The 13,982-nt window shown below is 56.8% G+C and overlaps 1 protein-coding gene across 5 annotated transcripts; it reads left to right on the top strand.

The window, feature by feature from the left end:
- The first annotated feature begins 202 nt into the window (after window positions 1-202).
- Adam33 (ADAM metallopeptidase domain 33) lies at window positions 203-13,468 on the top strand. 5 transcript variants are annotated; one of them, XM_016003030.3, is made up of 22 exons: window positions 203-438; window positions 2,529-2,608; window positions 4,920-4,996; window positions 6,725-6,803; window positions 6,975-7,051; window positions 7,137-7,326; window positions 7,538-7,603; window positions 7,687-7,758; window positions 7,863-8,029; window positions 8,115-8,199; window positions 8,276-8,421; window positions 8,865-9,042; window positions 9,160-9,249; window positions 9,424-9,619; window positions 9,748-9,856; window positions 9,950-10,160; window positions 10,251-10,328; window positions 10,402-10,510; window positions 10,592-10,736; window positions 12,571-12,662; window positions 12,835-12,908; window positions 13,214-13,468. In XM_016003030.3, the coding sequence occupies exons 1-21, from the start codon at window positions 339-341 to the stop codon at window positions 12,858-12,860; spliced, it is 2,373 nt and encodes a 790-aa protein (XP_015858516.2). In that variant the 5' UTR covers window positions 203-338; the 3' UTR covers window positions 12,861-12,908; window positions 13,214-13,468. The 5 variants fall into 5 exon arrangements, 4 of the variants coding, with proteins under 4 accessions (XP_015858516.2, XP_042132186.2, XP_042132185.2 ...); XR_001579206.3 differs by having other exon boundaries at window positions 288-438; window positions 12,835-12,912; window positions 13,214-13,353; XM_042276252.2 differs by having other exon boundaries at window positions 288-438; window positions 6,728-6,803.
- The last annotated feature ends 514 nt before the right edge of the window (window positions 13,469-13,982 follow it).

The following is a 13,982-nucleotide window of genomic DNA, read 5'->3' as shown; positions in this document are numbered from 1 at the left end:
GTCCAGAGGTCACTCGGGAGACCAGGACGGGAGACCGGACAGCTGCTGGGGTCCCGCAGCCAATGCCTCTGCTTAGCACCCGGAGAGGTTCTCCAAGAACTTTCCCCGGAGCTTCCCGCCCTCCCCTCCCTCTGCCAGCGAGGCTAGGATTGCTGCCGCGGCCGCCAGGGAGGGTCGCCCGGGCTCCCGCAGCGCGAGCTCAAGTCCCGCGGGCCAGTATAGGGACTGGGTCCCTCGAGCTGGCGCGGGGAGGGCTGAGGGCGAGAGGAGGCGGGCCCCCTGCAGCCGGGGTGGAGCCGAGAGAAGAGCCAGAGGAGGAGGCAAAGGCACTCCCAGCCATGGGCCCGGAGTGCGGGGGACCCAGGGGGTCTCCCATGCTGCTGCTGCTGCAGTTGTTGCTTCCTGCGTGGCCCCTGCGGAGCGCCCTGAGGTTTCCAGGTGAGGGTGCGGGCCGGGGGCTCCTCTAGGGGAATTGAAGTGGTGGTGGTCATGGGTTCCAGAGCAACTAGTGGAACAGAGAGTTCGAGACCCTGTGAGACCTGGCCATGAAAGGACGTGGGGAGGGGATTCTGGGCTGGCCCTGTCCCCGCTTCAGTGTGGCCCAGCTCCAGACTTCTAGGCCAGAGGGTCTTCCTCCTCCAGGAAGGACTGGTGTCCTGGGGTCCTCGGAGTGCTCTGCCCATAGGCTTAGCTGTTGCATCCGGCTTATCCTCCCCTCATCCTGCGTCGGGTTGCCTTGTGTGGCTGTTCTTCAAACAGGGGGTGACTGCCCAGCAGTGCCTGGGCACTGCCGCTCTCTGTTCCTACTGTAACCTCTCCTCACTCTGGTATGACAAGGCTCTTAGTTAGCATCATGAGTCTCCCAACTCCTGTACAGCAAGCACCTGGCTGACCAGAAGGCAGAGGAGGCATTAGAAAGGAGCCCGGAAGGACTGAGAACTGGGTTGTCGGGCAGCCTGGAGGCGACCCCATACCTAGGGACTCCTGCTCTGTTACAGTTCTACAAGGGGTGAATGACAGCAGTACTGCCTTTAGCCAGGGGACAGCTGAAGACAGAACTCATGGGAAAGATTGCCTCTGTGTTCCCTAACCCAGACTGGCTTCCTAGATTCCCCTCTAATCCACCCAGACTCCTAGCCCCATCCTTACCTCCTTCCTGAAGGTGCCCCTGCAGGACTGCGCAGAGACACCCACATTCTGCGCCCTTGGTGACCTGAGGCCAGCAAGACTTGGTTTTCCATGCCCAGCTAAACCTTCTCTTGGCTGAGAGATCTTTTACCTCCAGGAAGGCTTCTCTGTCCTTCCCTCTCCTCCCCTCCCTTCTTCTTCAGCCTCCAATTCCAAAGCCACACCCTCTTCTCCAACTGCATGAAGGCTCATTAATTAAGAAGCACATGGGACTTCGGGGGGGGGGGGGGGGCGGGTTCCTGGAGCTGCTGCTAGCCCAGATTTTCAGAATGTGCACGAGTGTCTTGCCTGCATGTACATCTGTGTACCACAGAGATACCAGGTATGCTTAGGGGCCAGAAGAGGGAGACAGAGCCCTGGAACCAGAGTAACAGGTGGTCGGGTGTGAGCTACCATTGGGTGCTAAGAACCGAAGCCGGTTCTCTGGGAGAACAGCCTTAACCACTGAGCCACCTCTCCAGCTCCCATTCCAGACTTTTGAGAGGAGGTGGGAGAGGAAAAAGAGTTGGGATGGCCCAGGAAGAGCTGAGCCAACCTCAGAGATAGCTCTTAGCCTGGGCAGGGCTAGGGCCAGAGCTGGTGGTGGGTGGGGTTCTTTGGTTTTTCTGTGAGCTGGCCTTGTAGGAGGAATGAATGCCAGAGGGATGAGAGGGCTGGCTGCTGGCTCTGGCTGCCGGAGCCTGGCTCCTGCACGAGAGGTCCTGTGAGGGTTGCTGGGACCAGATAGGAGAGGGGAGGTAGGAACATTCCTGGAGAACATTCCAGCACCCTCTGAGTAATGCTTGGCTCTGGTATTCCTCCTGGAGCCCCCTTGGAAACGCTTGGCCTAGGAGCACTGAGGCTCTGAACCCAGCTCCTCCCTCCCCTTCACAAAAGGAGGGGGGTCCCTCAGAGTCCTGCCATCAGCGTCAACCCCAACAGGAGCTCTGAGCAGGACATCTGGTGGCTTCTTCTTACTCGGATGGTAGAGAAGACAGCCTCTGGTTACACATCGCTCACCCTAAAGGCATCTGCTGTCCAGTCTAAAAATACCCGAGGCTGCCTCCTCCTCCCCAGCCCTTCTGCTTCTGGGGTCTGGGCTTCCTCCCATGCTCTCCAACCTCAAGCCAGCTCCCCAAGGTCTGGCCACTCTCATATTCCCCAAGGGGATGTTTCTTGGTGCCCTGGTTTCTCCTTTGCCACCCCCACCCCGGACGCTGCTTCATTCTGGGGGATGCCCCATGAATGCCAAGTCCCTGGACTGTTGCAAATGGAGCCCAGCTTTCAGGGCCTCACCCGCCCTGCTGGCTTCCTGCCCCTACCTGCTCTGATCCTAACACCATTCTCTGCCTTCACACCAGAAAATGTCCCTGGAGAGCCAGTTACGCCCCACTGGATCCTGGATGGAGGACTCTGGTTCAAGGTCACATTGGAGGAGCCGGTCAGTATCTATAAGCCTGGGTCTCAGTCCCATTGTCCTCCCCCAGAATGCAGTGTGACGGTTTTTCTGGGGTTCTCAGAACCAAATCACGGTACCCTTAAGCCACTCCCTGTCAGGGTGGGTGGGACAGGGAGTCATCTCGATGGCGTGAGCACGCACACATGGAAGTCATTTTGGGCTTCCTCCCTCCTACCCTCTTCTATTCCTGGCCCTAACCCTCTCCTCCACTGGAGGAACTCCCAGGCTATCCCCACTCCACTAAGCAGAGATGAGTTCAGAGTTTGGGGCCTGAAGCCTTTCAGGAGCTTCCTTGTGTGTGTGTTCTGTTCTGGTCTGTTTTGTTCGGTTTAGGACAGGGTCTCACCACATAGCCCTGGTGGGCTTCAAGTTGTGAGCCATCATGCCAACTTCAGAAGCTTTTAAAGGAAGGGCACCAAAACATCCTCCTTTGGTGATGTTTGTGGGGAACACGTGACTCCGTGGACACACTGCTGTCCTGTAACCTCAGCTTCCACGGCTGGAATCCCCCTGTGGCAAGGAAGCAGTAGTCCGTTCCCCTAGCATCTCCAGATGCAAGCCCACTCCATTTTGCTTCTCCAGGACACTGCCCAGCCTCCTCCTGCCCACCACATTCTCCAGCATAGCCATGCTCCAGCTGTGTGTACCATTACAGGTCTGCTGCAAACCGAGGGGCCAGGACTGCTATGCCCACCTTACAGAGAGGCAAACTGAGGCCCGGACAGCTTGTAAAATTGCTCATGCTGGAAAAGCTCATTGGTCCTAGCAGTCTGAGACCCCCTAAGATCAAAAAGACTTCAGACCATTGGCTGCTTTTCCTTCTTTCCTACAGCTACTCAGGCTAGAGAGTTTGATTCTGTGTCTCCAGGCAAGAGAGAGCAGGCCCCGCTGTCCAAACCCAAGAGAGTATTGCCACAGTGTATGGGCTCCCAGAAACCCAAACCTTCCAACTTAGGGCCTTCACTGGGGTCCCCCAGACCTCTGGGATTTTTCTCAAGTGGCCAAGCGAAGCTGACTTGTGGGAGAGAAGGCTGGACACACACCAGGCTTCCCCTGACTGTGGCCTCTCTCCTTGCCTGGCTTGGTCTGTGACTGAATGGAGAATCCCAGAGGCCTCTGCTTTGCATTGGGAAGCCTGTGAGGACAGGACGCGCTTCAGCAGTGTGTCTGATTCACAAAGAGGATGATACTGCAGGATGGGGGTGGGGCACAGAGGGGGGGATGGACACTGGAGTGAGGGCTGCAGAGGGACCGGGACCGCCCGTCGGGGCAACTGCCTTTTCCCCAGTGCAAACATTGTCTCATAAAGCAAGAGGCATTCCAACCATATAAGCTTATGTTTGGGCCCTTGTGGGACCCATGGCTGGGGGAAGTGAGGGCCGTCCACTCTACACCTGCTGGGGAAGGGCCCCCCTGCAAGGCTCTTGGTCAGGGTCCCAACCCGGTGCATTTTGGGATAAAGAGGAGAGCCAACAAGGGTGGGGAGAACATTTAAAAAAAAAAAAAAACCACAGCAGCCTCTTCCCTGGAATCTCCTGGGCTAGTTCCAGTTCTGGTTTCTAGCCAGGCTGAGTGGACAGCAGGAAAGAGGCAAGTCAGTGAGAAAGGAGAGATGGCTAGGGGGCCAAGGCCAGCCCTTCTGGCATCTAGCTGAGAGAGTCAACACTTTTGGGGGGCCTAAGTTGGGGTTCATGTTTACTTTGTGAGCTCAGTTATGAGGCCAGCCAGGAGGCCACATGGAATTTCAGAGGACCAGGCAGTGTGCCGGAATGGGAGGGAAAAGTCTGGGTTCTATCAGGAATGAGGGGAAGGCAGTTCGATGAAAAGATACAGAACAAGGGGCTGGCGAGGAAGCCCAGTGATCTGGCTCTTGTGTAGCCCTGGGTCCGAACTGCAGCAGCAAAAACAAACTAGCAAGCAAACCAACCAACACAGGAACGAAAGAGAACAAGCCCCAGGCAGTAATGAGCCGGCCGAAGCCACAGCCCACCCAATGACCCCATGATACCCTTGCTGCCCACTGCCTTCTGCTTTTCAAGGCCTTTCTAGGAACAGAAGAAGAGGGCAGACCGAGAGAAAGGCCCGGGAGCCCCTGGCAGGCTGTGTATGCATCTTTAAGGGGTCGCTGTCACAAACACAGGCGCCGGGAGCATTTATGAGTTACCACTCCCAGCAAAGCAGGGGCCTGTGGTTCCTAGGAGCTTTCTCACTAGCCAGCCCCAGAGCATCACCTGTTCCCTGGCAGGCAGGTGGCCTAGAGGCCTAGTGTGTCACCGCATTCCTTCTTGGTCAGATCTTGAAGCCAGATGGGATGCTGGTGGCTCTGGAGGCTGAAGGCCAGGATCTCCTGCTTGAACTGGAGAAGAACCAGTAAGTATCAGCCTGGGGTTTGGCTGACACCCAGAACTGACCCTCTCTAGAGAGGGAGGCTGGGTGGGAAGAGGCATGATTGGCAGGTGGAGTGGCTAATGAACTTGAGGTCGAAGTGGGCTGAACCCTGCTGTAGGTACATACATACTTTTCCATCTCAAGCCCTGGAACAGTTCGGTAGCTCCCTGCTGGAGATGAGTGAGCACCACCTAGTGGACATTTCTTGATATGTTAAAAATTCTAGACAGGACAATTTCCTGATATGTTAAAAATCCTAGACCACCTTCCACAGACAAAAAGCACTGTAGCTACAAAGGTCAGTATCCAATGATGGCAGTTCACCTGGTCGGCGTGGAATGTCTCCATCTGAACGGAGGAGAGCAAGGAAGGAAGAACCTAGGGAGTCCCAGTAGGGCCAGATCGCAGGAAGCATTTTACCGCTAAATATCTTAGCCCTGAAGAGTCAAAGACTTGGAAGCAGTAAGTGAGAAACAGGTGTATCTCGGGATGGTGCCCCGAGTGCAGTGGATGCACAAGATGGAAATGTGTGACTGTAGACTCCATCGCCAACGGCACCACTTGCTCTGTGACTGTTTTCTTGCGGGCACTACAGGAAGCACTCTATTTGTTTTATTCTCTCCTCTGGAGTCAGACACACGGGGTACAAACGGTAACACCATTCCAAACCATAGCTCCCGGGAGTGCCACATCCTTACCCACTCAGCTGTCTTGTGTGTCTGTGCACACATTTGCATTTGCACGTATGAGCACGGCCAGCAAAGAAGCAAAGTTGAAGTGGGCGTAAGAATGACTGGATGTACAACAACCCCCGGGTTGGCAATCTGGAGGACAAGGTGAAGCTGGAGTCAGGGTTTTCTGTAAGAAGAACAATTGAAGTCAGGCCAATAATTCCTGCTCCTTAGGGCCAAGCCAGGGCCCATCTGGGTTATAGAGTGAGTTCAAGACCGGCCTAGGCAACTTAGTAAAACCCTGTCTCAAAATATAAAGAGGAGAGGGAGGAGGAAAGAGGAAGAGGAAGAGGAAGAGGAAGAAGAAGAAGAAGAAGAAGAAGAAGAAGAAGAAGAAGAAGAAGAAGAAGAAGAAGAAACCGCTGTTATTGATTTGTGGTTGCTGTGTCCTTGGTGGGGTAGCAGGGGAGCCTCATTATTGAGTATAGTCGAGGTCCAAGTCAAGGGCCCCTTGCCCAGGTGGGCTGAACAGAAGCAGATGCGGGCAGGTGGGACTTAGTTTTTTCTGGAAGTCAGGAGTAAGCACCACTGAGGGTCAGATGGAGACATGGGATCCAGCAGTCTGAGGAGGAGGACTGGAGGGCCTGGGATCTGCTCAACAGATGCTCAGCAAAGGCGGGCGTGGCAGAGCTCAGGGCCTGGGCCCCACGTGGCATCTCTGCAGTAGTGTCCTGAGCCCAAGCCCTCCCAGCTGCAGGCTCCACAGCAGGGAGCGACGGTCCCTGCCTGCTCCTCCCAGGGGCTTCCCAGATCCCCCCCCCTGTCTAAGCCGCCCAGGGCTCACTCCAGACCTTTGTCTTCTTTTAGCCTGAGGTTTCTCTTCGAGCAACAGTGTTCTCAGCCTTTCTAGTCCTTTCTCTCAGACACACTGCATGCCTCATTCAAAGCGGCCCAACTAGCGCTCCGGGAGGAATGCCTGAAGGCAAGCTGCTGGAGGCAGGTCTAAACTCACGACTCCTAAAACACACCTGCTTCCCAGCAGGCTCCTGGCCCCAGGATACACAGAAACCCACTACAGCCCAGATGGGCATCCAGTGGTGCTGTTCCCCAACCACACGGTGAGACACTGCCTTGGGCTCTGAGGACCGAATGAGGGATGCTGGGAATGCACCCCCTACATGCCTGCCCTGTCCCGTTTTGCCTTCCTAAGGAGACTGTAGCCAGCCCTCAAGGCCTCCCTCCCTCCCTGTCCCTTCCTGAGATTCCGGTTTGAGTTCCTTCCTCTCTAGGATCATTGCCACTATCGTGGGCACGTGAGGGGCTTCCTGGAATCCTGGGTAGTCCTCAGCACCTGCTCTGGGATGAGGTAAGGAGTTGGGGAAAAAGGGCCTGGACCTGCTGCCGCGGTGAGAGCGCGTTCTCACACACCCCTGCACTTGACCGCACTCTAGTGGCCTGATTGTACTCAGCAGCAATATCAGCTACTATCTGCACCCCTGGGCTCCTGGGGACGCCAAGGACTTCTCAACCCACAAGATCTTCCGGATGGAGCAGTTATTCACTTGGAGAAGGACCTGGAGAGAGAAGAACTCCAAATACAAAGCAGGAATGGCCAGTCTTCCTCACGCCCCCCAGAGCAGGGTAAGGGGCATAGACGAAGAGTGGGGCTTTGAGACTCCTTGGGTCCTCCAGACCGGAGGAGACAAGAATGCAAACCCCGGATGGGGTCTCTCAGTTTTAATTCGGAGGCTGAAGAATCAAGTTGGAACAAAAGTTTAACTGTTCCGAGAACTGTGGCCAGTGACCAGGACTCAAGTCATGCATCCTGACCCTCACCATTTGCCCCTCCCAGGTGAAGCGAGGGGGTCGCAGGAGCTCCAGGTACCTGGAACTGTACATAGTGGCTGACCACACCTTGGTGAGGAGAGACCTAAGAGGTCTGACTGGGCTGGGTTGGAGCCTGATCAGCCCCTTATGACCCAGGGATTTCTGCCTTCCCAGTTCTTGGTCCAGCACCAGAACTTGAACCACACAAGACAGCGCCTCCTGGAAGTTGCCAATTGCGTGGACCAGGTTGAGTGGTTAGGGCGCTGAGGGGTGGGAGTGAGGCAATTGAGCATCTCTGGCCCCCGGCACAGTGGGTGCCTGATTCTGGCCTCAGCCGGTCTCTTCCTCAGATTCTCAGGTCTCTGGATATTCGGGTGGTATTGACCGGCCTGGAAGTGTGGACGGGCCGGGATCGCAGCCGCATCACGCCGGATGCAAACGCAACCCTCTGGGCTTTCCTGCAGTGGCGTCGTGGACTGTGGGCTAGGCGGCCACACGACTCCACGCAGCTGCTCACGTGGGTGTCCTTTTGGCACACCCGGGTTGCGGGGTGGCCCTTACTCTCAGCCCCACCCAGTCACGCCCTGCTCCGCCACCTCCAGGGGTCGCACCTTCCAGGGCACCACGGTGGGCTTGGCGCCTGTGGAGGGCATGTGCCGCGCAGAGAGCTCCGGAGGTGTGAGCACAGTAAGCTCCGCAGGGGACCCAGGAGGGGAGGGGCCTGGGCAGGGCTTGTGGTCCTCAGTGAAGCCCGGCTCCCCAGGACCACTCGGAACTCCCCATCGGCACAGCAGCCACCATGGCCCACGAGATAGGCCACAGCCTGGGCCTCCGCCACGACCCCGACGGCGGCTGCTGCGCGGAGGCAGACGCAGAGCAGGGAGGCTGCGTCATGGAGGCAGCCACAGGGTACGCACGCACGGAAGGTCGGTGCCACCGGACCTGCTTGCGTCGCCTGCGTTTCTTTGGCTACCCCCCTCAGTTCCCTCTTTTGTACAGTGGGGTGATAAGAACCTGTTTATGGGGCCTCAGGTGGAGAAGTCTCAGCATGGCATTCGGGTACTAGGGTGCTCCACTCCTGATCGTTGGTTCCCTTGGGGCCTGGGCTGCTGGATCTTGGCGTCACAGCCTCCTGTGTGTCAACCTCCTGTGTCACAGGTTTCTTGTGTAATATACACGGGTCCTTTGCCCTCTCCTCTCTAGACGGCTCGCTTAGCTCGGGAGGTAACTGCACATCTTGGCGGCTGTGTGGCTAACCCCAGGGCCCAGAGTGCAATAGCAGCCAGAGCTTAGGAGGTGGTTCCCACAGACCCGATGGTTCCCACACCGTCGACACCCGCCTCCTCCCACAGGTACCCGTTCCCGCGCATCTTCAGCGCCTGCAGCCGCCGCCAGCTGCGCACCTTCTTCCGCAAAGGGGGTGGCGCGTGCCTCTCGAACACCCCGGGCCCCGGGCTCCTGGTGCTGCCCACCCGCTGCGGAAACGGCTTTGTGGAAGCAGGAGAAGAGTGTGACTGCGGTTCTGGCCAGGTCAGGTTAGCGTCTCGGTCCCTGGGGACCAAGGTTGACTGACCCCTGCCTGCAGCCTCTCCCAGGTCTGGCTTGCTGCGCCCTCAAATGTTCTGTTCTCTCCTTCTGCCACTCCAGAAGTGCCCAGACCTCTGCTGCTTTGTTCACAACTGCTCCTTGCGTGCGGGGGCGCAATGCGCCCACGGTGATTGCTGTGCACAGTGCCTGGTGAGGGATAGGGACACTGGGGAGCGGCCTCTCGATCTTAGCTGGGCTGGTACCTTCTTATCCTACTGAATGTGAGCTTGCCCCCGTGGGTGGGTCCACTTGACGCTCCCTCAGGCTCTTGACAAAGATGTCAGACTTGTTTCTCTGTCCTCTCCTAATGGGTCACCGGTGTAGCTAAAGCCCGCAGGCACGCCTTGTCGTCCGGCTGCGAGAGACTGCGACCTCCCCGAGTTCTGCACGGGCACCTCCCCGCATTGTCCGGCAGACATTTACCTACTGGATGGCTCACCCTGCGCCAAGGGCCGTGGCTATTGCCTAGATGGCTGGTGTCCTACTCTGGAGCAGCAGTGCCAGCAGCTCTGGGGACCTGGTGAGACCACATGCTTGCCCTGGTGCCCTGATCGCTCCTGGGACCCGCAGTTTTCTACTGCGAGCAAGCTCCACGCGTGGAACCGAGGTCCGAGCTGCCCAGCTTCCTTTACCCCCGTTCTTCCCCAGGATCCCAGCCTGCCCCCGAGCCCTGTTTCCAGGAGATGAACTCTATGGGGAATTCGCAGGGGAACTGTGGTCAGGACAGCAAGGGCAACTTCCTTCCCTGTGCACAGAGGTGAGGTGTGCAGCTGGGGGGACTACAGCTGCGGAATAGGGAAAGGCACGTGGAGCATTCAATGACGTTGACCACCTTCCATTTCCTCCCCAGGGATGCTCAGTGTGGGAAGCTGCTGTGCCAGGGTGGGGAGCAAACCCTATCTGGGCAGCGGCAGCGGCGGCATGTAGTGACTATGGATTCCACAGTTCTCCTCGGGGGTCACGGGGTGGCTTGCCAGGGAGTATTTGTGCTCCCTGACACTCGGCTGGACCAGCTTGACTTGGGCCTGGTGGAGCCAGGCACTCGCTGTGGACCTAAAATGGTGAGCCCTGCCTACCCAACCCCTCCTGGTCATTGAATCCTCCGTGCCAAAGTGTCCTCCTCACTGCCCAGTGGGCACCAATGCCCATAGGTGTGCCAGGATAGGCACTGCCAGAATGCTACCTCCCAGGAGCTGGAGCGTTGTCTGACCACCTGCCATAACCATGGGGTGAGTAGCGGAAGGGGGTCAGGGTGACCCTGGAGGTCCTTGATTCCACGTGACTTTTCCATCCTCTTCTTAGGTTTGCAACAGCAATCATAACTGCCACTGTGCTGCAGGCTGGGACCCACCCTTCTGTGACAAGCCAGGCTTGGGTGGCAGCGTGGAGAGTGGCCCTGCGCAGCCCGCAAGTATTGCCAATGGGGTGGAAGCAGGCAGGCGCCACCTAGTCAAGTAGCCTGCTTGGGACTCAGCACCCCTGTCCTCCACAGACCAAAATGCCTTCCCACTGGCCATGCTCCTCAGCGTCCTGCTGCCTCTGCTCCCTGGGGCTGGCCTAGCCTGGTGCTACTACCAGCTCCCGACACGCTGTCGGCGACCTCCGTGGTGCCGCAGGAGGGACCCCATATGCCACAGGTAGGCTCAGCACCAGCCTCGGAGGGCTCAGGTCCCTCTTACCCAGCCTGCTCCGGTGGCTCCTGCTTCTCAGAACTCATCGGGGTGTCAGGGGGGTGGGGAGCTGCAGGGAGCTGAGGCTGCAGGAAGCTGGATGGAGTCTAGTCTGTCCTCTAGGTGGAGTGAGAGCCATAGGCAGTGGGAAGGAGTTCATGGTGTGGATCACGGCCCCGACCAGCACTGTCCTCCCCCCCCCCCCGCCCACCCCCCCACCCCCCACCCCCGCCCCGACAGCTCCTCTGGTTCTCTTCCATGTCTCTCAACAGGCCGTGGCCTCACCCTCATTTCCCTGTTTGTTTTTCTGTTTAAAACAAATTCAACACAGTCTGTGCTTCACCGTGTCCCTAAAGACTTGTCTAGCTTCCTTCTCATGAGTTTTCCGCCATCTGCCTCATCCTTTGCCGGAATCCCCCTGTCGCTCCCTTCAAGCTCCTCGGTGTTAAGCCCAGCACACCTCTGCACAGCCTCCCACTGGCCAGCTATGGTGCTGCCCGCTCTGGTGCCAGGACTCGGTGCCCCTGTCCTCTGCGGACCATGACACTGCAAACCCGGTTCTTTGACTGGCAGGAATGCTACATAATAACAAGCATGGCCCACCTCGGGCAGCCTCGTCACTGGACCCCTGGCAAGTCAGGCACATGATGTCCATGTCCGGCAGCCTGAATTTGGAAGTGTTCCAGGCCCGTTGAGGGAAAGGGCAGGGTTTGGGCTGGAGATGTGAACAGAGGGTATCTCGGGCAGGGAACGGCACCCACGGGCCCCGGGAGCCAGTGAGAAGGTCTCAGAAGAGCCAGGTAGTGACTGGGGGTCTGCAGGCAGAGAAACGGGGGTGGGGGTGGGGGTGGCAGTTGGGAAGGGCACTGCAGAGGAGTAGCCATGCACACCATCTTCAGGAGGGGGCCTCCAGGGCAGTGAGGAATACTTGGATGAAACAAACAAAAAAGTGGCAAGGCCTCGTGGGAAAGGCACAGGCAGCCAAAGATGGGGCAGAGTGGAAAGTAGCCGAGCACCCAGCTGAGAGGAGCACCCGACGGCACAGCTCCCACCCCCGGGTACATCTCCGTACTTCAGCGACAGGTGGGACCTGTAGCACAAATCCTAATTGGTCTTAATTAAAAAAAAAAAAAAAAAAAAAACAAACAAACAAACAAAAAAAAACCCAGAGCCAGATATCAGGGTAAATGCTGAAAGATCAGAGAGACAAAGGAACAAGGCCCAACCACCCTTCACCTCACCAATTCCTCAGCCGGAAGGGACTGAGCTCCTTTCTCCTCCTGCCCTATATTTCTTTTCTCGGCCCAGCCACATCACTTCCTGCCTCCCTAGCACTGGGATTAAAGGCGTGTGTGCCTCCCTACCAAGAACTGAGAGCAAAGGCCTGAGATCCCGAGTGTTAGGATTAAGGTGTGTGCCAGCACCGCCTGGCTTCTATGGCTCACTAGTGGCTGCCTCTGCCCTCTGATCTTCAGGCAAGCTTTATTTGTTAGAGCACACACAAAATATCACCACAGCAACCTGAGCAAGCCCTACATCTAGAGTGACTGGGGGCTGGAGTGGAGTCAGCTTGGGAGAAACACTAGGTCTGGAGAGAGAGGATGTCCACAGCCCTGGAGGTCCTATGTCTCAAGTGAGGTCTGGGCATTCGAGGATGGAACAGGAAGGCAGAATCTGAAGCCTGAGCGTGGAGAAATCAGTCCTGACAGAACTGGGACTGTGTATCATGCTGTGGAGAAGCAATTGGCTTTGCCTTGCTGGAGTCACTTTCTCACCTCCTGAACTCTCATCTGCTGCACAGGCCCACAGATGGCCCCTGCAGGGACAACCCCCTGGGCAGTGTTCACCACCTGGAGTTTGGCTCCATCGTCACCGGAGAGCCCACACCCCTGGGTGAGTGTGGCACTTGGGACACGGAGAGGGAAGTGAGGGGTGGCCCTTGTCTGCCTTCTTCCAGACGCCCCCTTTTCTTCACTTTCCACTCAGCTACCTTCAATCCTTGCCTCAGCCCCAGGGACCTCCTGCTAACAGTGCTTGTACCCTTCATCTCTTGGATTGTTTTCAGACCCTGAGAACTCTGTGGTTACCTAAGGACTACCCTAAGCAGTTTGTGCCACGCATACCTGCCTGAACCTCACGGTAGGTGAGGGACCCTGACCCCCTCACCCCCTCATTGCCCAGTCACCAACTCTTTTCTCAGCTTGTTGCCTACTACTCAGATTTACGGGCTTGTGCAGTAAGGAAATGAGACATGACCCCTTAGGGAAGCTCTTGTCAAGGAGACCAGGATGCTGGAAGCCCTGGGGTCAGGGAAGAGAGAAGCTATGGTTTTTTTTAGGTCTTCACTGAGGGAGGACAAGTGGGCCCTGCCACATGACTGGCAGCCTCAGGCCCCAGCCCTCAGTGAATGACCCTTCTCCCTGCTACTTCATTCTTGGCACAAGTCCAGAAGCCACGATCCTGTGTCTGGAGAGGGGGACCTCCTGAGGCCGGGAGACAAAGACAGGTGACCACTGCCGCTCCAGGAACTGGGCTCCAGGGGCATCACCAGCAAGTCAGCTGAACTCTTACACTTCTGATGGGCCGGATGCCAAGCTCTACCCTACTCACCCCAGGAACCCCAGCGCCATACCATGGCCTGAGAGCTGTGCTGTTCTGAAATGTCAGAATGTATCTAGACAATAAATTCACAAGCTGTATCAGTGCTGTTGGCTGCAATTTGCTGAAAGAATTTGAAGGAGTTTTCTTAAGAGACTCTGTGATGGATTTATTGAGAAATTAAAAAAAAAAAAAAGTAACAACATCTGGGTGTTGTGGTAACATACCTTTTATTTCAGCCCCGGGGAGGCAGAGGGCAGGCAGATCTCTGAGTTCAAGGTCATCCTGGTTTATGAATCAAGTTTGAGAACAGCCAGGGCTACAAAGAGAAATCTGTCTCGAAAAACAAAAAACAAACAAACAAAGTTAGTACCGCCCTGTTGGAGACAGAAAAGACACAGCATGGCGCAGCCTTAAAGCCCATGTGGCAGTCTGTTACTCTTTTCAGAAGACAGGGGAGGTTTCACAGCATAAACCTGAAGCGGGGACAGGCAGGGGTACCCTTTGATGCTCTGATGAGGAATCCCAGCCCCAGGACGTCTGTTAGCTAGGGACTCACAGTCAGTGTCTCAGTCGGTGTCCCTCAACATCTGTAAGAGAGAAAAGGCTGCTGCA

This window comes from Peromyscus maniculatus, chromosome 4, assembly GCF_049852395.1.
Source record: "Peromyscus maniculatus bairdii isolate BWxNUB_F1_BW_parent chromosome 4, HU_Pman_BW_mat_3.1, whole genome shotgun sequence".
Classification (NCBI taxonomy): Eukaryota; Metazoa; Chordata; class Mammalia; order Rodentia; family Cricetidae; genus Peromyscus; species Peromyscus maniculatus.
The sequence above is the reverse complement of the archived record's forward strand: the minus strand, read 5'-3'. Positions and strand labels throughout refer to the sequence as shown.

Excerpts from the sequence above, each read along its gene's own strand:
- Adam33 (XM_016003030.3), top strand. The coding sequence starts at position 339 with ATGGGCCCGGAGTGCGGGGGACCCAGGGGGTCTCCCATGCTGCTGCTG. Across the intron at positions 7,327-7,537 it reads CTCACGCCCCCCAGAGCAGG|GTGAAGCGAGGGGGTCGCAG; the intron begins GTAAGGGGCATA and ends TGCCCCTCCCAG. Across the intron at positions 10,511-10,591 it reads TGGCCCTGCGCAGCCCGCAA|ACCAAAATGCCTTCCCACTG; the intron begins GTATTGCCAATG and ends TGTCCTCCACAG.